General features: G+C 39.4%; 2 protein-coding genes across 5 annotated transcripts in view; one reads left to right on the top strand and one right to left on the bottom strand.

The window, feature by feature from the left end:
- xkrx (XK related X-linked) overlaps nucleotides 1-711 on the bottom strand; it is a 10,785-nt gene extending 10,074 nt beyond the window's left edge. The window contains exon 1 of one of the 3 annotated variants that reach the window (NM_001006125.1): nucleotides 612-711. The gene's annotated coding sequence lies outside the window, so the exon portion shown is untranslated. Of the gene's footprint in view, nucleotides 1-33; nucleotides 56-437; nucleotides 527-611 lie in introns of those variants that run through there. The other 2 variants (XM_012968204.3, XM_031890344.1) reach the window with 2 other exon arrangements.
- On the top strand, nucleotides 296-22,029 carry arl13a (ADP ribosylation factor like GTPase 13A). 2 transcript variants are annotated; one of them, XM_004916760.4, is made up of 11 exons: nucleotides 296-384; nucleotides 10,127-10,253; nucleotides 11,367-11,468; nucleotides 13,848-13,918; nucleotides 14,289-14,544; nucleotides 15,446-15,551; nucleotides 16,277-16,467; nucleotides 16,548-16,644; nucleotides 18,783-18,999; nucleotides 20,132-20,224; nucleotides 21,692-22,029. In XM_004916760.4, the coding sequence occupies exons 2-11, from the start codon at nucleotides 10,216-10,218 to the stop codon at nucleotides 21,787-21,789; spliced, it is 1,269 nt and encodes a 422-aa protein (XP_004916817.1). In that variant the 5' UTR covers nucleotides 296-384; nucleotides 10,127-10,215; the 3' UTR covers nucleotides 21,790-22,029. The 2 variants fall into 2 exon arrangements, with proteins under 2 accessions (XP_004916817.1, XP_004916818.1); XM_004916761.4 differs by having other exon boundaries at nucleotides 304-384; nucleotides 10,169-10,253.

The raw sequence follows: 22,029 nt of genomic DNA, 5'->3' as shown, positions 1-22,029 counted from the left end.
TCTAAATGGCTGCTTCTGGACTACAATACCTACCATTTCCAGCAGATAGCTCTTTAGGGTGAAGACACTCAGAGCTACTAGTAGCAGCTATTTGTTGTGGCTACTAAAATAGACAATGCTGGTCATTTACTGATTTTAGCAGAGGCAATTCTCAGTATTATCTATGGCAGGGTATTTTCTAGGGTCTAGTAGCCATGGAAAAGTAGCTGCTACTAGTAGCTCTGTGTGTCTTCATTAAGCAATGGCTGCATAGGACACCTGACATATCAATTAAATACAATCTCATTAGAGATAATAAATTTCAGTCAGCTTTTCCTGTACACCAGATGGTAACATGGCAGTGAAATGATGACATGGGCTTATGTGTATCTTACATTCACCGAGGTAACAAGTCTCTTCTGCCTTTCTCTTTTCCCACCCTTACCCCAAGTACTTACATGGCATGGCAGTGACCGGAACCCTCAGAGAAACAGCTTGAAAATACGCTCAGAAATGAGTTAAATAGAAGGGGTGTGTACACTTATGAGTGAGAAGCAAAACATATCGCAAGGTAGAAAAGTGCAATTTCTTAGAAATGTGAGGAATTGAGGTAAGTAAATAGAGGCACTCACCCACGCAATCACTCTGTCTGTGGTGCAGACCCGACTAGCTGACATTTCTGCATGTTATGTTAGTAACAGACAAGGGTGCCTGCAGCATGCCTGCTTTGTTGTTACCTGCTGCACAAACCTTACATCCTATTAGGGTGGAGCAACACAGTCTGAGGCAGAGATTAGTCAGTGTTTTAGTGCCCTGACAGAAAGAACAAATACAACTGTGTAAGCAATAGCTACAAAAAAAAACAAAAACAAGAAAGACTTATTGAAAAATGCAAAGCAGGGTAAAAGGGACAATGCAAAAAAGGGAAGTTAGCCCAAAGTTGTTAGATGATAATAATGTTAGATGATAATAATGTGCTAATTAACCATTCAGCATGATCTTTTTATATAAACATGTTGGTAAGGGTTAAGGTGGCAACTCCAGCATCACTGTCCAATCATTCTGAAATTCCCATGGAATTCCCATGGCTGACACATAATCCCTTCATGTCACGCCACCACTGCAGCATCATGGGCTCCTGATAGCCCTTGTTCTATCCCCACCGCCCCCAGTAGCCACTGTTATTGTTCATGTATAACCAAGCTAAAAACAATTTTGGTACCTGTATCATAAAGGTTTTTTTTTTACAAGATTAGTACAGCTGTACATTCTTACTACGGATCTGCAATTCTTGATCAGTATAGGCCCTACTGTATTGTTCTCTTACTCCTAAAGGTGAAGACATGGAGCTACTAGTAGCAGCTACTTGTCGTGGCTACTAAAATAGACAATACTGATCATTTACTAATAATTGTGTGTGTTTTAGCTAAGACAATTCTCAGTATTGTCTATGGCAGGGTATTTTCTGGCATTTAGTAGCCTTGGTAAGTAGCTGCTACTAAGTATCTCAGTGTGCCTTTGCCCTTATGGCTGCAGTCTATCCTATCTCTAAGGGATGGCAGGACTAGTTGGAAGCTAGAAGGGGCATATTTGGAATAATCAAGAGAGGAGGATTTTAGTTGCAGAAAATTTTTAGCTGCATAATTATTGAAAAGTGGAAATAGTGAGCAAGCTTTCTCATGGAAAAAAATGTTGCCAATAATACCAACAACTAGGGGTTAGGACACACTATGCATTTTCTGCCAGCAAAGAAAAGGCAGGTACCTGACGAAATATGCCTTCACAATTTAGCTTTTTTTGCCTTGCTTTTATTTCACATAACTTTTTTTTATACCAGTGGAAACCTTCATGCCACCCAAAGGGCATGTTTGCACCAGGGCTATAGCTCTTTCCTGATCACTCTGGTACATGAAATTGAACGGGGAACTGAAGGTTAAGTCGCTTCTCCCCTAAACTAGGTGCAACCCAGCAGATATAATGCTGGTCTATACCTGACATTATTCAGATGCTGTCAAAATGAACAGAACAAGAGAGCTGGCAGAGTTCCAGATTGCATTAGAAGCTTTCAGGTTGCCTTGTGTTTAATTTTACTGCCGGATCCCCAGCTCTCTGCAGATCTTTTAGATCAGAATATATGTTTATAAATGTGTCCCACACACACTTCATTCTGACAATACATTCTGTATAGCATTTTCTGCTTTTTTGTTATGCTATTACTGTATGCTACAAAGTGAGTGTATAGCACATGTGTGTGTGTAGTAGTGGAAATAACTTTAAACAGGCAGATCTCAATGGAGCTGTACTGATGGACAATATTAGGTAGCAGGAGGCTTCATAAAGCAGTGTGCAGCAGGAAACTAAGAGGGGAAATAAGGGGGAAGTAAAGAACAGCAGGCAGGTCTTTCCTTTGCCATCATAACTGCTCCCTATTAGGATTATTGGGCCAGAACCCAAAATTCAGACCTCAGCGCTCATTGCCCAAGAGGTTCTTAAGGCCCTTTAAGAAGAATCTGTTCTGTGAATAAAAGGCTCTGCATGCCACAAAAAAGTAGATTCTACAATCTGTAGCACTTGTGGACGAGTGCTTCCTCATTCCTATAAAGACGTATTTTAAATATATGCCACAAAATATATAACCACAATATAGATATTGGGGTATTTACAAGCCCGATACTTTGGTTATTCTATGCACAATAAGCTTCAACCTGGCCAGTGGCTATAGAAGATGTAGAGCTCTGCTTCCACTAGAGTTCTAAGAAATCCCCCTTTCCCAGTCACTCTCTTACCTACCCGGTACTAGCAGCTGGGGGACTTGAGCGGGCGCTTGGAGGGAGGGCCGGGTAGGTGTGTGCTGGACCCCTCCAAAGGATTTTTTGTGGGGATAGCCAAGCACAGTGTTGTTACATGGCATCCATATTTAGGATGTTTTATCTTGGTACCTAATGTTATGTGGAAGATAAGATGCTGCAGAGTGCAAGCTTAGAGGTTTAGATATTTTGGCAAAAATATATGGGGTTAACATTTTTTCTGGCACACATAAAATGCAGTAAATATGTTCATTTTTCAGTAGCTGAAGTGATTCACAGGACAATTTATAAGCACTAATATCATTATGGGGGTCTCTACATGCCAGATACAGGTGATCCCGTGCATACTGAACATCAATAACCACGAGGTTCAAAACAAGTTTGGTAATAAGGAATAGAAAAATAAATGCAATGACATCTAGGAATGGAAAGTGAAAGTAATTGCCTGCCCCACCTCTATACCTGAGGCACAGAGGCAGGCAGGCAATATATGATACAGCTCAGATTTTTAAACACGTTTATAACAGGTATGGATGATTTCATAAAAAAATAATTTGGATTTCATTGCATTGGCATTGGACTGGTGTATTTGAGGCTCATAGGAAAAACTGAATCAAGCATCTACTTTATGTACTACTTCTATACCCCCGCCGATTTCCAACATTGTCAACACTATCCATCCCCATTCCCCAATGTGCCCCGTGAGATGGGACCCAACAGGACCTGAGACCACTGGATTTTTTCCTAGTGGCCCGGTGGACCAGTCCCACCCAGGCCAATTCTAGACATGCTGAGGAGGTACAGATAAGTTGTGGCACGTATCAGTCAAGCGATTGAAGAGGGGATACTGCTGCCAAAAACTAAAAAATTGGGGGGCTTTAATTTTCCCTTTAGATAAAGATTTACACAAAATGTTAACTCAAAACACCATTATTGCCTAATTTATTAAGCTAAAACTGAATTAAAACTTTTTATATATAAAACGGTATACATTAAATTTTTTATTTAATCAGTGTTCACTTATTTGTAAAAAATTAATGAGACTTTTTTGCATTTATTGTTCTATGTTTGGTGTAAAATGAAGATTTTAAAAAAAATGTAAATGAAGATTGGATGAAACAAAGCAGAGTAGATGAGCTGACAATTAATCTGCAACAGGGGTAAAGAGCTACACTGAGCTTAACTCCATTTTTAACAATGTTTTTTAAATGTTGTTTAAATGTTGCTTTGCAGTAGAAAAAAGTAGAAGTAGAAAGACTTTTTTACCAATTTTGTATTCATTAGTAGTGTGTAGTTTCCAAAATTATATGGTTTTCAGGGTGTACATGCCACATCAGGGTCGGACTGGGGGGTGCAGGGCCCACCGGGGCTCCCGCCCCAGAAGCCTCACACTTCCCCAAGGGGTCCTTGCCCCACACATCCCCCGGGGCTCAGCCGCCCACCCAACTCCATCTCCACAGTGCTCCTGCTTTAGTCCTACCTTAGGTGCAACGGGGGAGGGCAGGGTCGGACTGGGCCGCCGGGACACCGGGAAAAATCCTGGTGGGGCCCGGCTCTAGAGGGCCCAGACCCAACTCTTGCATTGCTACCTCTGCCCGACCGCTCCTCCCCTGATGTTGGGTGGGGGCCCCTGAGGGGGGGGTTAGGGGACACTTGCAGGGCCCCTGGGGCGGAAGCCCCGGTGGGCCCTTAACCCCCCAGTCCGACCCTGGGGGAGGGAGAACTTCGGGCGCCACGGGCCCACCAGGTTTTTTCCCTGGTGCCCCACCGGCCCGGTCTGACCCTGTGCCACATACTTAGGCAAGCCATATTTATCCATTTTCAGGAGACTGTCTATTTTCCAAAAATGCATGGCTTTCTTGGGTATTCAGTGTTGATTTTGCAGTAGGTTCCAATGACAGCAATAATAGATCATTATTTTGGGGCCCTTACATGCCACATACTTAGGTATGCTGTTCAAGCTGGTCAAGCTGTCCAGGAGACCCCTGGCATTATAATTTAGGAAGTTATATCTTGTTTCCTAATGACATGTGAGTGATATGATTTTTTAGAAATGCCATAGTTCCAGCCCTGTATTTTCTATGTGATTGTAGTTATTGTGGCAACTTGATGAGTTCCACCTACATTTGGTACTTGCCTGTGCCCTAATGAGTACAGTCAGTTAGGATATACAGGGCTGTGTTTCTTCATGCTTTCCCCCTGTAAAGAAACACATGAAAGATCCACACAGGGGAATGGAGGCAGCTGTCGTCAGACCCTCTAAGAGAGCACAAAAGGGCATCTCTTTTGATGTAATGAAAAGACATTTTATGTTTAGTTAATGTCACTGTTTAGCTTAAGGTTCATTTGAAGAGGTTGACTGAAGTGCTTGGTAACTCTCCCAATAACTTGTTTGCTTAACCTATCCATTGTATGTCATTTCTTTCTATACCCGATTGCGCAAAGCCTATTGCTGAGGGTTAATGTGTGAGGCAATTTCAACATTTTGTCCTTTTGAAATAACTTGTTTTCTAAGAAAAGTTTTCTAAAAAAATTGTTTTGATTGATATGAATGAAAAAAAGGAATTCTCTGTGATGTAAAAAAGCGTCAAGGTACACAGCTGCACGCTGACTGGAGAAAAAGCTAGAAGCATTGCGAGATTTGATGTGTATATACAAGAGTCTATCTTTTTTTTTAAAAAAAAGAACATGCCTTTGTGGAATTAATTGTTTGTACTCTGCACTAACTGCACCACACACCACGAGAGATACAGTACAATCAGACACCACCATAACAAAGCCACACTCATTTCTGCCCAAGCCAAAAGTGCAATGTAAATATGCTGTAATATGTACAAAATAGATTTTTAAAATGCAGAGTATAAATAGAGTATGAAAAAAGAACTATTTTATTAAAAATATTTTTTTTCTTCATTTGTGCCGCTGACTCAAATATTTGATTGACAAGTTACTCCACTACCTGACAAATCCTCTCTCTTTTTTTCATCCATTGCTTGCGGAGCTTTTTTATGAAGTCATCAGTGAGTGTAGTAGTTGCCAATAATTTTAGCAGGCTGCAAACAGCAAGGAAAGAAAGTGGCACAAAGCTTCATCTTTTATCTTTGCAATGGTACAGAATAAAAAATTATTTCTTTTAGCACCACCGTACAAAATCCCTGCTGAAGCTGAAATTTCTACCCACACTTGCGCAAATGCTTCAGTGACAGCACTAAATGCTTACTGCACGTGGGAGATTTCAGAAAAATCGGGCTAATGCTATAAGGACGGGGATCAAGGGAACAGCCACCAAAATTGGGTAAAGGTCCCCACCTACGGGTGGGAGATATCGGGAGCGTGTAGGTAAAAAAAAAAAATAATTAGATCGAATTATTAGTTCGAAATCGAATTATATTGGCGGCAATGGGGCAGTCGGTTCGGGGACTGCATCAACAAGCTGTTGTGGTCCCCGATCCGACTGAATTTTCTAACCTGGCCGATCGATATCTGGCCAATTTTAGGCCAGATATCGGTGGGGCAGGCCCCTCGTTTCTGGCCCTACATGGGCCAATAAGCTGCCAAATCGGTCCAAGGGACTGATATCGGCAGATCTTCTTGCTGTGCATAGTATTCCACAGGCCCAACACTTTTTACCTGTGAGGCACATTCAAATGTAAAAAGAGTTGGAAAGCATGCACATGCATGCACCACAAGCATAAAAAATGCCAAATAAGGGCTGTGATTGGCTATTTGGTAGCCCCTATATGGACTGGCAGCCTACAGGAGGCTCTGTTTGGCAGTACACCTCTAGAAAGTGAGTTTAGTAATTGACTGGTGAAAACATCAGGGCTCAGTTATCAGCACTGGACAAATAGGCAACTAGGCAACTTTTTAGTGTCCTTGTTCAGTAAAGTATTTCCTTGGATGCAGGATCCCTTAACAAGCACATATATTTTGAGATTTCAGTCAGTGAACACTCATACTCACCTCTGAAACAATCTTTAAAAATACAGTTTGTCAAACAAAAATGCCCTTTCAAGTGGTATCGTCTAGTTCAAGCTAGGAAAACTACATCCTTGGTCCTGCAAACAATTGGAAAATGGGCAACTTTCATTGTTAAGTACGGAAATTTTCACACCTGCTTGTTCAATTTTCTGACCAATATTGAATGAAAGGTCACTATATTTATCACCCTTCGGTGCCCACTAACCTTGCAATAATTTGACGATGTTGTTGGATCGCACTGAAATTGGTCACTAAGGAAGGAAAAACTGTTATGTGTATGGCAAGCTTGAGATGGGTCACAGGGGTAGGGACTGGTGTAAGTGATATAACCTCTGTAAAGCACTGTGTAAAATGTGTTGATGCCATATAAATAACATATAATAATGGTTTGTTAACTTTTCTGTACAAAGTGTATTACATAATCTATGACCTTTAAAGAATGTATTGTGCTTTTTTGTGTCTCCTTGTTGATATTCTTGTACTTCATTCCATTTACGCTTGATTTAATATGTGATTATATTTAATTTCCTATATAAGCCAGTGGCATAACTAGTTTTTTGGAGCCCCGCCCCCCCCCCCGCAGAAGAACTTCAGGACCTCTCCCACACTTATTTCAAATCATGATGTATGGCTTAAAATATGAACCCAAACCAATTTAAGGCAAATAAATGACACTAAGAAGGCAAGCAATATATGATTGATAGCTGGGACTTTTAAATGCCTTTATAATGGGTATGGATGCATTAATAAAAAAAAGGAATTTGGGTTTCATGTTTAACTCAACAAGGGCTTTTATTATACAGATTTTTATGTCTGGGTGACAGGTCCCCTTTTCAAGTCTTTTGACTTGAAGCAGACAATCTTCAATTATTTTTAAATTGAATTCTTGCATGTATATCTGCAATCTAATTCTATTTTTTAGTTTGCAGCTTGGATTATTTTTAAAATGTATCATGGCAGGCCCTATAGATTGCCAAGAATACTTGCCAAATAAAGTGTGGAGCATTTATGCCTCCTGGGAAGAAGAGCAAGAGCGCTAATGTGATGAAAGAGCATGCCATTTAGTATTCATGTATAGAGCACTTATGCCCAGAGGAATGGTTTCACTCTGCCCCTTATGCCGGATTAAAAATCTGGTGCAAGGTGCATGGAGCAGTCTCAAGGGTGCAAGCCAGCCCTGTCCTTACCTCATTCCATAGGGCAGATGGCAACGGCATTCCAGCCTGTGTTCTCTACCACTCAACATGTACATCTGATTGAAATGCAAGTTAGGGGATGGGAAGGGGGAAGAATACATGCTACATTATGAAGCTAGCCCAAGCAGAGCAAAGAGACCTGCAGCAGTTTGTTAAAGGAACAGTAACACCAAAAAATGAAAGTGTATAAAAGTAACTAAAATATAATGTGCTGCTGCCCTGCACTGGTAAAAGGTGTGTGTTTACTTCAGAAAGTCTACTATAATTTATATAAATAAGCTGCTATGTAGCCATGGAGGCAGCCATTCAAAGGAGAAAAGGCACAGGCACATAGCAGATAACAGATAAAACACTATTGTATTCTACAGAACTTATCTGTTATCTGCTAAATAACCTGTGCCTTTTCTCCTTTTTTCCAGCTTGAATGGCTGCCCCCGTGGCTACACAGCAGCTTATTATATAAATTATAGTAGTGTTACTGTAGCAAACACACCAGTTTTACCAGTGCAGGGCAACAGTGCATTATATTTTTATTACTTGAAAGCTCTTTCATTTTTTGGTGTTACTGTTCCTTTAAGGGTGGGAGGAAGGTTGCAAAGTGCAGAAATGGTAAAATGGTGTATGATCCTTAGTAGTCTACTCAGCAAGAGATGTTGGAATTGCAAGTGAAGATAAACCGTTTTGAGTAAGAAATATACATTGAAGCCATATTGTGTTTATTTTTGTCTTCCCTCTTCCTCCAGCATGAAGTTTCATTGGTTATGTTAGTGCCTCTTAAATGCATAACCTTACATGCATTTGTGTTAAATCTCAGATCATGCCATATGTTTGCCCATCCCCCTAATTTAGTCAAATTAGAAAAGCAATTTAGAAAAGCAACATCTTTTTTCACCTCAATGTTACTTTATATATCAGCAAAAGTGGCATATTGCCTTCAATTGTCACACTAAGAGAAATGAATGATCATTTTATTTTCTGTATTTAGTAACACAACATAGTACAGGTATGGGACCTGTTATCCAGAATGCTCAGGACCTGGGGTTTTCTGGATAAGGGATCTTTTCGTAATTTGGATCTCCATAACGTAAGTCTGCTAAAAAGCATTTAAATATTGAATAAACCCCATAGGCTTGTTTTGCCTCCTATGAGAATTAATTAAATCTTAGTTTGGATCAAGTACAAGGTACTGTTTTATAATAATAGAGAAAAGGGAAATCAGTTTATAAAATTAAAATTATTTGCTTATAATGGAGTCTATGGGAGATGGCCTTTCCGTAATTCGGGTTTCCGGATAAGGGATCCCATACCTGTAATAGTACCTAGTAGGTGAGGCTGAAAAAAGACACAGCTACCAAGTTCAACCTTTTTGCCTAAGTGAAGCCTGCCTAACTGCTACTTGATCCAGAAGAAGGCAAACAATCCCATCTGAAGCCTCTCCAATTTGCCTCAGTGGGGAAATACGATTCCTTACTGACTCCAAGATGGTAACTGGACCAACTTTGAACTAAGAACTTCAGGAAGAGAATTCCACAAGTCTCCGTAAAAAAAATAGTTTCTTATTATAAGTTAAATGGATGCCATTGTCTAATAAATAAAGCTTCTGTAAATAGGTAGAATGCTGTTTAAGCCTTGTCTACAAATATAAAGTAGGTGATACCTGTTATTAGCTAATTTATTCTATTATTGGGACTACTTAGATCCCTGTTTCTATTTATGTTGCCACTGTCTAAAGCTGGGAGGCCATATCCTTCCCTTTCACAATCTGTCTGTCAGTCTGTCAGTGTATATTACTGTGATGGATCTATTATTGTAATTGGGTATGCTGGTGTAGGAGCCATGTAACATGTCCATAAATGTGTCATCATGAACATGAGAGAGTGTGTATGTGAGTAGGTCAGTGTGTATATAAAAAGCAGTTACAATAGCATGAATTACATTAGACTCTTCCATTCACACTTGTACTTTGAACCTCTCATGCCCTATACAATGTTTTGTCTTTGTTAATTTTATTATACCTATTTACAACACAGGATTTTATCTATGTGTCTATCCCCAACCAGTAGACATACAGACAGACAGCAGACAATTGTTTTTCTTTACTTCGGTGGTAATTAGGTCACCCTACAGAGTCCCTAACTAATAAATCCCCTGTTTTGATCTTAGGAACACGTTGCCCAGAATCCCTTGCTTTTTCTCCTCCCACAGATTAGCAACAAAGTATACTAATTAATCTGGATTAGGGATTAGGAGACATGGAGAGAGCAGCGTGGACAACAAGAACAAACACTGCGTGAGTTGATTCTTAAAAATATCTTTTTATTTTCGTTATATTTGTACTTGAAAATGTAGCTAATAGACACTTGCCCCCCTATAATATATTTACAGTACAGTAACTCAATCACTTTGCTCATATATGAGCTACAGAGCATATTTTTAATGCATTATCCCCATCCTGCACTCACTATAATGGCCAATTTACCTGAACAAATAGCAGAGTATGTTTACAGTGCAGTAATTCAATTCAATTCATATTTCTTGTACGCTATCCTCATCCTGCACTCATTTTATTGCCCAGTTTATCTTAATTCATATCAGAGATTATTGGCTCCACAATCTCTCTGTTCAGAATAATGGTGTGATACACAGCATTATATGATAGTGCTGTATACTGTAGCCCAGTGTTTTTCAACCTTTTTTGGGCAAAGGCACACTTGTTTCATGAAAAAAATCACGAGGCACGCCACCATTAGAAAATGTTAAAAAATTTAACTCTGTGCCCAGCAGCAGTGCCCCCCTAGTACATTGGTGCCCAGCAGCAGTGCCCCCTAGTACATTGGTGCCAAGAGCAGTGCCCCCCTAGTACATTGGTGCCCAGCATCAGTGCCCCCCTAGTACATTGGTGCCCTGCCTACGGCACACCAGGCAACATCTCGCGGCACACTAGTGTGCCGCGGAACAGTGGTTGAAAAACGCTGCTGTAGCCATCCCATCTGCTCCAATGGGACCATAATCTCTTACGTAGTATCAGAAATCCATCCTACATAAACAGCACTGGCAGAAATAGAAAAAATGTACAAGATAACAAAATTAGATGAAGGTGATGCCTTTATTTCTATCTGCAAAATAGCACACATGCCAGAGACTTATCAGAGAATATTGTATATAATCAGTGTTTACATTAGTACTAAGATAACAGCACTTCCGTAAAGTGCAAGAGATAACTATAGCAAACAAAGCACATCAATACAAAGAAACCATACTGAAAACAGAGGGCGCTGGGAGACCTAAAAAAACCTGAAATTGACATGACATTATGAGCATAGGATGGTAAATTAAAAATAATATGTATTATTTATTTATTTGGGGGCATTTATGTGATTACCCTTTATTCTCATCCTTTTAGCCACACAGACAGGCCAGACCTTTGTAAATCCAAACACTGTGGAATGTTTCACCTGTTTTCTCACTGCTGGCACTGGATTCAAATTAGGCAGGAACCCATCAGGTAAGAATGCTGTAAGGAGAGGCATTCACATTATACTGGAGCCACCCCTTGGATGTTGCTCCCAGTGGCCTCAAAGCAGGTGCTCATTTCTGAATTTGGAGACAAATTCTGGTTGCATAAAACCCAAGCATACTGACAAACAGAACATCCTATAGGCTGTCAGTCCACATAGGGGCTACGAAATGGCCAAACACAACCCATATTTGGCACCCTTGTGAACATTTTTTTATGCTTATGTTGCTCCCCCTTAAATTTGAATGTAGCACTGCAGTAAAAAAAGGTTGGGGACCTCTGGTTTAGATAATCCTAGAGATGATGGCCTAGTTCAGCCCGTGGCCACACAGTTGACTACTATTTGAATTGCATTTGAAAGGTCAAATGACTATGAAGATTTTCATTCATCCAGGTCATGGTATATCTAGTATAAAAAAATCTAAAGCAACTGGACTTGTTAAGTAATCATTGATGATGTTTCACTACTCATCCGAGCAGCTTCTTCAGTTCAACTGAAGAAGGCATAGGTAAAATGTTGTAATATCTAATGGATAATAGTAATGGGGTATTATGGGGCAGTACTGTTCAGTGCAGTTCTGCATCAACCAACAACCTGAACTAAAGAGCTTCGTTGAGGCAATCAGCTGTAATTGAACTGCAACTGAGACTGATCTGCTCAACCTATTGGCACGGTAAAACTGGCCATACACACACCAATAATATCATAGGAAACCTCGTTTTGTACGATATTCGGTGCATGTATGGCAAGTCGACCGATATATCAGGGGAGGCTGCTGATATCGGTCGACTCGCCAATCGGCCAGGTTAAAAGATTTTGATCGGGTGCCATAGAAGGCGCCTGAGCAAAATCTGCCTTCAGCGCTGAATCGGCAGAAGGAGGTAGAAATCCTATTGTTTCTACCTCCTTATCTGCCGTTTCAGCCCTGAACGGTGTGTGGCTGATTGAATGATCTTTCGTGTGACCGATGGGTTTAGAAAGGAGATGAGAATTACCTTAGGGAGAAGTAAGTTTCACTGGAGGAATACTGTCTGCAGCATACATGTGAGGGTCTCTGTTAACACTATCTGCTCTGCCTGTAGCAGTATACCTTCCTTGCCATTGATTTTTTTAACCATCTAATGAGGAACATAGTGTGATCAGATCACTTCAAAATTCAGGGACACGTTTAATAATACATGTTACAGGGCGGAGACAATACTTCTAGGTGCAGGCAAGGTAGCAGCCTGGTGTCGGCGTAGGGGCTGATTCTTGGCCTGTGTTTTCTGCCTAAATGATTCCTTACTTTGATAGGTTGCACAATTGCTATTGCAATAGCAAAACTGAACATGCTCCATACCTCCCAACATTTGAAAAGTGTAAAGAGGGACAGAAAGTCATTTTTGCTACCATACCCCCTAAATACCACTCCCATTTTTACAAAATTTGGCACGTTATTTAACGTTTGAACACATTTCTGGGGGTTTTGGGGTCTTGTTTTATGTGTTATTACAGTTTTGCTGAAAAAGGTGACATTGCCCTTTAAGATGCAAGTCTCAGTTCCCCCAAGAGACCTATTACAATTGTTATGTAACAGGTGTTGCCTGTTTTCTGGGCTCTCTGACAAAAGCTACTTTTTAAATTAAGTCTGAGAAACATTGTATCTTTTTAGTGTTCAGTGCAGGAGATCAAAGGGAAATGAGGGACTTTAGTAACAATCCGGGACTGCGGGCTGAGCTGTTAAAATCAGGACTGTCCTGTGAAAATTGGGACAGTTTGGAGGTAAAAAACTTTTTTTAAACAGTATGTTGCAGCCACGTTATTGCTGTACCATTAGCAGTTTCTAAGTAAGTGGAGCCTGTGTAAAAAAATGTAACAGTGGAAGGTTTGTGCTCAGGGGCACTGCTGCTAGTGACCAAGCAATAAGCCTCTCCTGGTAATGTTCTCTATTTTGTAACAGAACTGGCACAGTCACAGGGACCTGAACAATTCCTTGCAACAAACTGCAGGGTATATTATGCTCAGAGTAAGGGAAAACAAATCTGTGGCTGTAGCTATAATACCACAAGCACCTGGCATTGCCTTTGAGCAATGGGTTTCCATTGACTTTTTAGTTTTAGTTTTTCTTGTGACTTTTCTGGGAAACAACTCTGACTGTTGCCAAGAAACCTCTCTGAGAAAACTGGGCACAATATACAATTTATACAATTTCATAAAGACAAGTACATAAGGGTCTTTGTGTTATGCTGAATACAATTATTTTCTTTTTTGCAAATTTAGTACATACATATATTTCTTTGTGTCGGTATTGTGCTGGCATAGTACATTAATGGTGTGTGGGGTAGTGGTGAAACTGTGCTGAAATGTTCTTTTTCTTTGTTCGCCAGGCCAGTGACAATCATTTTCTTGGGACTGGATAATGCCGGGAAAAGCTCAATAATTAGAGTGATACGTCGAGGTGAGGACATAAACAACCAAAATACAAGTTTATATATATCCCTTTGAGAAAGGCTGCAGGGACAGCCAAAACGTTAGTCTGACACAATACATTTTTGCACTAAGACCTGTGAGTGCGGTATCTTTTCCATTTTGTACAAGTTTATACTGTATATACACATATATACTCTTTAATGTAAAATGTTTTGACATGGTTGTTATTTTATTATAGTGTTCACTATTAATCAAGGGAATATATTGTGTATAACCTCTCATTATTATGCAATGGAGAAAAGCTGAATCGTGCATTTCTGTCTGTGCTAAGTGTTGCATTTCCAGATGATCCATTATTTTATAATATATGAGATTCAGTTCTTTCTCCTTCTCCACAGTCCCACCATGTCAGGTCTTGTCTTCTGCTCATGTTGATCCCTTCAGAACTGAGATTCGTCTGGACCGTTTTGACCTTACTCTTCTTGAGATGCCAGGGGGGCAAAAGAACAGGGCCAGCTGGAGGCTGTACTATACCCAGGCTCATGCCCTGGTCTTTGTAGTGGACGCTAGTGACCCTGGGCGCATGAAGGAAGTGGCATGTGTGCTTGCCAGTGTCTTGAGGCACCCATGTGTGGCTGGGAAACCACTTCTAATGTGAGTTGGCTCTTCTACAAACACAAGCAACTGATCTCTGTGTGCTCACTCTATCTCTGTTATACAAGTTTTGTTGGGAAAGCATACAATATTCAGTTGAGTGCAGTTGCCTGGAATGTACGGTTATTTGTGGCATATAAGTGCTTCTGTGTTATTTGTATCATAGGGGTGTTGCAGAATGCAGGCTTTAATAGCTGTTTTTTCATTTAAAATAATGACCAGTTTCAGGTCTAAGGCCCTTAATTAAAGGAGAAGGAAAGTCATTTTGGCATTTTACTGCTAATAGATTCATCACATTAGTGCCACCTAGAACACTATCTTTATTCTGCAGAAAGCATTACCATACCTGAGTAAAGAGCCCTAGACGCTTTCTCTGTTTGTTTAAGACAGCAGCTGCCATTTTAAGTAACTTCCTGCTGCAACTCTAGCTCTCATAGCTCAGATCACACATTCCTAAGGGAGGGGGGCGGGAGTTTTATGAATTCTTACGGGGGGGAGCAGAAGAGGGGAGAAAGGAGAGAGCTGCACAGACTCTGGCCCCAAGAATGAAGGATTTTTCTGAGAGCCGAAGTCAGATACCCAAAGATCATGTTTACAAAAAAGGAGACAAGAAATCCTGTGTTCCTTTTGATAGAGGACTCAGTGCAGCATTTTTGTGAGTGCTTATGGCTGTATTTACATACACCTTTCTGATAAAGCTTACTTAGTTTTTACCTTTCTTTTTTTTTTTAATGTTACAGGCTAAAGGGTCTGGTTGTTGCACCACAATTAGAGTAATTTTTTTCCAATTCTGTAGCTAATTCATGCTGTGTTTTCTTCTTATTGAGCTCTTCTTTGTTTTTCTTTAAACTATAGCATCTCTATTACACCTTCTGCTACTTTTGTTTCCCCTGTGTTACAGATTGGCCAATAAGCAGGATAAATCCTCTTCCCTTCTCACCAGTGAGATCATTGAGCTACTGTCATTAGAAACCTTAGTGAATGAGAACAAGACACACTGCCGAATTGTACGTTCTATCACCTGTTTGTTATTGAGGTTTGGGGGGGAATAAAGTGCTTTGATAAAAGTAAAGGTAAATGACTTTATTTAATTAATGTCCCTATTATTTATCGAGGGCACTTTAGCCCATTCCTCCATACAGAACAGCTTTAGCTCTTGGGTGTTGGTGGGTTTCCTCACATGAACTGCTCACTTTAGGTCTTTCCACAACATTTCAATTGGATTAAGGTCAGGACTTTGACTTGGCCATTCCAGAACATTCATGTTATTCTTCTTTATCCATTCTTTGGTAGAATGACTTGTTTTAGATCATTGCCTTGCTGCATGACTCAATATCTCTTGAGATCCAGTTCACGGATAGATGTCTTAACATTTAGAATTCTACATTATAGTTCAGAAATCATTTTAACATCAATGATGGCAAGCCATCCAGGCCCAGATACAGTAAAACAGGCCCAAACCAGAACACTCCCACCACCATGTTGCACAGATGTGATACAGTTCTTATGCTGGAATATAGTGTTTTTCTTCAAAAATAACGCTCCTCATTTAAGGCAAAAAGTTATATTTTGGCTTCATCTGTCCACAAAATATTCTTCCAGTATCCAAATAATCAATATAATAAATAAAGGGAGACCTGCCCAAAAAAGAGCTTGCAACCCTACAAAATATGTTACATTAGACTATATCAAAGCTTTTTAATCTGGTTAACTTTAAACATTTCTCTTCCAGGAACCATGCTCCGCAGGGGCAGAGTTTAGCTCCCAGCATGACTGGGGAGTATTAAAAGCACTAAGGTGGGTCCTTCGATCTGTTATGCTCAGCTACCCCATGTTGGCTGCTCGCGTGCTACAAGAGAGCTCTGAGGAGAGAATTTTCAGGATTCCAAGTGTAAGAGGGCCACTGAGGACACAAGATGGCAGGTAACAAGATCAGCCAATTTTACATTCTAAACAGAGCTACATGATTGTCCCTGCAAACACTTCTTCTTTGTGCCCAACAGAATGTTGACAGACAGCATCTCTGACCTTGTGGAGTACAAATCATTTCCAGTGGGAAAGAAGAGACCTCTAAAGCCCATTCAAAATATCTTAACTCAGGTAAGGTGCCCAATCCATTTAGCAGCTTGTATTATTCTTCATATTGCTTCTTTAATTTGTTTATAAATCAGTTACTATAACTACACAGTGATAGGCATATGTTTCCATACTCTTTCAATAAAAAAAATATTGTACAAATCACATAAGGGCTGGAAGAATATTCTACAATGGGTACCTCTACCTTTTTTTTCCAGGGAACATCTTATTATATCTAAGTCTGCCTTTGCCAGTAATATGCATTGTCCATCTGGTCCTGTGTGTGATTGGGAGAACTCTCCAAACGTATGCCCCCTTGTGTTGCACACATTTACTACCACTCTTTGTAATCTATCCTTCAGCAAGTTTTCCATCCAAGTACAAATATTATGTTCCAGTCTAATATTCCTTAATTTTATCATTAACTTTCTGTGTGGTACTGTATCTGTATCAATGCTTTAGTAATCCTTCAGTTGATGCAAAAAGCAACTCAGCCAGTTATGACTTAAGTCATGTACATAATAAAATGTACAGCACCTCTATAGAGGCATAAATCATATAAAAGGCACAGTATATACAGTAGAGGCGCCAGAGTTACAAGATTTAAAACAAGTTGTCAGTGGTTGACACGGCATATGGTACTTAACTTATACAAAGGCCTCACGTAATACACCCTGAGAGTTTAACTTTAGCCACATCACTATTTCTGGTTTTATCAGACTCACTTTCATTAGGTATGGTACCACTAGACTGGAGGAAAACTAATGTAATTCATATATTTAAAAAGACATTACAATCTTCACTGGCAATTATATATTTGTAAGTTTAGATATCACATTAAGCATGGTGCTCTGGAGAATAGATTTATAAGCAGTTGTCAGTAGAAAGTTGGGCAAGGGGGTTACAAAAGATTTACTTAGAGGTTGCCAAATCTTTTAATACAGTGCAGTATAAATGTTTCTCTGAATACAAACTTACTACATTATAAAAATTATTTGACATGATCTGTCATTGAAAAAGCCATGTTGGTTTTTGCCCATATTGATGTTGTTTGTACTTGGATAGATAATTCAGAGAGAATATAAAAGATTGTTCAGAGAGAATATTTCTCAATGTTACAAAGTGGTGTATGAAGAAGACTGCCGCTCCAGTTCACATTTGTTCACTTGTCATTGGGGAAGCAGGCACCAGATGAAGAAATCTGAGCAGCAATTTTGATCTTAAAATCAAGATTAATTTGCTCTGCATTAAAAGACTGTATATGACATCAAGGGCTTTACGTGTTTTGGGCACATCCACCCTTAGTTAGGCAATAGTGTATCACAAGGTTCTGTTCAGGGTCCACCTATATTATATGTGTTCATTAATGACCGTGATGGTTATTGGATACAGTGTTTATATACAGTGTTTGCTAATAACAATGAAGTATAATCAGATCCTTCCAAGATGTGGCGTGCAGGCTACACTTTTTATAAGGAAAACTTCCTATACAATGTGTTGCTTCCCTTTTCCCAAGCCGCCGTATTTGTAAACATACATATTCCTTAGCGCTTTACAAAGATTATTCATCCCTTGCCCTGTGGAGCTTGCAATCTAAGGTCCATATCACATGTATGTTTAATCTAAGAATAATGTATGTATGTTTTTTGCAGCTAGGAGTTTGCAGCAGTACTAACCATTGCACCGCTATGCTGCACTCAATTTTACCTCATTAAATAGTGATATACAGGTATGGGACCTGTTATCCAGCATGATTGTGCCTGGGGTTTTGCAAGTAAAGGGTCTTTCTGTTATTTGGATCTCCATCCTTAAGTCTAGTAAAAAAACAATTTAAACATTGAATAAACCCAATAGAATTGTTTTGCCTCCAATAAGGATTAATTATATCTTAGTTAGGATCAAGTACAAGGTCCTGTTTTATTATTACAGAGAAAAAGGAAATAATTTTTAAAAATTTGATTTAATTAAAATGGAGTCTATGGAAAAGGCCTTCCCGTAATTTGAGGCTTTCTGGATAACTAATCCCATATGCTGTGTGTTCTGCTATGTACAGACTCACTGCATCCCTGAAAGGGACCTAACCTTACACAGTGATGTTGCAAATCCATTACATTGATTACATTGGATTTGACCTAAATATTGAATCATCCACAAATGCACAGACAGGTCAAAACCTGGGCAAAGTGAAAAAGAGAAAGAGAAAGGTGCGAGTAAAGGAGACCAACCTAATGAAGGAAGATGAAGATGATAATGAAATGGAGGGAAGGAAGCTGAGTGTGGAACAAAAACTGTCTCCTTTCACTAGAGCTCAAAAATACCAAGGCAAGGGACACGGGACTGTAATTCTGCCCCAGGACGAACAAAAGGAACAGGCAACTGGTGAGTTGGAGAGCTGTGAAAGCAAAAGACACAGTCAATGGTGGCAGCTTAAGTGGGTGGGCCATAAGGGGATGGGAAAGGGGATGGTGAGTAGACATGCCTGGGGAGGCACCAGGTGTTTTTTGATTGATAAACATTTACATTGCACAGTGCACCTATGGATAATTCAGGTATAGAGATGATACAATATCCGATTCTTACCTGTGATTTGTGGTGCTCCTTAGGGCTGTGGCACACAGGCGAGAATGTAAATCGCTGGTGGGATGGCATACGCGGTGCTGGCAATTTGCCGAAACCGACAAAGTTGCCTCAAGAGGCAACTTCCGCAATCGCGGCGCCATGTATGCCATCCCACCAGTGATTTACATTCTCGCCAGTGGGATGTCATATCGGGGAGATTGGTCGCCCGCGACAAGGGAGATTTGTCGCAGGCGACTAATCTTCCCGTGTGCCACAGCCCTTACAGTTTTATTTTGCCTGCCCTTATTTAGTTGTATTACGTGACCTATGCAGACTGAAGGAAGTCTAATCGGAAAAGTGTATTGTGGACATTTATTGACAAATGTGCAATTGCCAATGGCAAAAATACCTAATATCAATAGATCCTATCTATAGATCCTATCTATGAGCTATAATCTGTATTTGAAAGCAAGCAATGGATTAGTTGCTATGGGTTACTAGACCTATAGAATACTTTGCAGCTGTTTTTTTTTTATTTTTAGTGTACTTTTAGATTTCTAGAATCTTTGCCAATAGCATTTTCCTTGGGTTTCTATGGCTGCCACGTCAATTATATAAGTACTGAAAAATAGTGATATGCATTAATTCAAAGTATTTTGAAAGTATTTCATGGAAATAAGAGGCAATTTTACAAATTTATTACAAGCTTAATCATACTAAAATAAATATACTCCAGCATGAAGAGAGAATGAAGAGAGACAGAGGTTAAGGGGGAGAGTGAAAAGTAACTTTCAGAAACAGGTCAACATTTTTAATTGATTATATTTCTAAAATGTCTTATTTCAGTATGATAAAGTTTATATTACATTTTCAAGATAGTTACCTTTTAACCATTTATAGTCAGATTGACAGAATGGTCCTAATTTTTTCTTTTAATGTTTGGTACATCTAGGCACCAGGAAGAGAAAAAAAAAGAAAAAAGGTATTCCAAAGAACCAAATAATATCACAGGACGGGGCCACGGGAGACATGAGTAACACTTTTGGTAAGAGGAATCAGCACATCAGGGATGGGCAGGGATAAGTGAATGGTTCTATTTATTATTTAAATAGACAGGCATCCATACAAAAACTATATATAGGACTAAATAAAATTCCACAGAAATCTCACAGGTCTCCGGAGCCCAGCTTAATAACAGAGTCAAAAGAATTCTCTATTGAAAATACTGCCTGTCAGCTAAAAGTCAGTTATCAGTATCTAACACACACACAAAAAGATTTAATGGCACCAAGTAATGATCTATAAACATCAAGCAGGGAGCTTGGCAAATTCTCATTGGAGGATTCTTTTTGCTCTGCTGGACCAAAGTAAAGTCTGGCTTTCTACTCTACTGCGCACTTTTTAACACAACACAGAGATTCACTTGAACCTCAACACTGGAGCGGAGTCTAGGGTAACCGATTATATTGAAAGGAAAAAAAAAAAGGACAAGATCTCCACACTCCAAAGCTGAAGTTAAAAAATACTGACATTTATTAAAGCACAGTAAAAACAAGCAGCCTGACGTGTTCCGGACGTATTCACCCACATTTGAAAAGGAACAGACAGTCCCTATATATACAATTGGATAACAGTGGCCTCTAGTGTGTAAATAGTGAAAAAATCACTCAAACCAAAACTTACCCCAAATGCAACTTATGTATATACTGTACAAATATGTAAAAATTATATATATATAAGATAAATAGATGCCGCACTCACAGGTCTTAGTGAAAAATAAAGAAAAATTTATTGTGTCAAACTAACGTTTCGGCTGACTCCACAGCCTTTCTAAGAAAGGCTGTGGAGTCAGCCAAAACGTTAGTTTGACACAATAAATTTTTCTTTATTTTTCACTAAGACCTGTGAGTGCGGCATCTATTTATCTTTTGTACTTTACTATTTTGCATACTGCACCCAGGCATCTGTGACCCTATTGTATCGTGAGTGCCTGCTTCTCTTCCTTTTGAGATATATATATATATATATATATATATATATATATATATATATACAGTCCCAAAATCGGCATTCACCAAAACAGCAAACATGAACCGGGTGCTAACCACAAATAGACATATTCTCCTTCAGAAAGCACTCACGGTATTAAAAAAAGAAAGAAAATACTTATTTACACAAAAAAATGTCGACATTTTTTTGTGTAAATAAATATTTTCTTTCTTTTTTTAATACCGTGAGTGCTTTCTGAAGGAGAATATATATATATATATATATATGTGTGTGTGTGTATAAAATAGAAAACCGATAGAAACACCATATATATAGTCACTGTGGGTGCCTAACACATTGGCATGTCCCAGTGAATTTGACTCAACATGCCCATGCCTGATGATATGTTGGAGTATTCTGTGAGTTGTAGTCCAGCAACATTTGCGTGGACACTGGTCCCTTTAATTCACAATGAAAAGAGGTAGAAAGCTATGTTTCTAATTATTGACCTTGTACCTTCTAGACCTGTATCGCAGAGCAATGCAAGCCCTGAAACTGAAACAAGAGCAACAGAGATCAAGATCTGTCCACAAAAGCCAAGGGGTTAACCCAATCCACTGAAGCTCTGCAGCAACTGCAGAAAAACTACTTGTATGCTTTTTGTGCATAGTCTTTCTAAGTACAATAAATAAAAATATATAAACTTGCATGGAAAAAAGTAATATACAGAATGAAAGGGATATAATCCTGCAAGGGATAGTGTGCTCTAAAATCCAGTGGGTGAGGCCATACACGCACCGATAATATAGTAGGAAACCTCGTTTCGTATGATATTTGGTGCGTGTATGGCAAGTCGGCGAG

This window comes from Xenopus tropicalis, chromosome 8, assembly GCF_000004195.4.
Source record: "Xenopus tropicalis strain Nigerian chromosome 8, UCB_Xtro_10.0, whole genome shotgun sequence".
NCBI classification, from domain to species: Eukaryota; Metazoa; Chordata; class Amphibia; order Anura; family Pipidae; genus Xenopus; species Xenopus tropicalis.
Note: the sequence above shows the minus strand (reverse complement) of the source record. Positions and strands in the feature narration are given on the sequence as shown.

Coding starts and splice junctions, on each gene's coding strand:
- arl13a (XM_004916760.4), top strand. CDS start 10,216: ATGGAGAGAGCAGCGTGGACAACAAGAACAAACACTGC. Junction 15,552..16,276: donor ACAAGACACACTGCCGAATT/GTACGTTCTATC, acceptor TTTCTCTTCCAG/GAACCATGCTCCGCAGGGGC. Junction 20,225..21,691: donor AGACATGAGTAACACTTTTG/GTAAGAGGAATC, acceptor TGTACCTTCTAG/ACCTGTATCGCAGAGCAATG.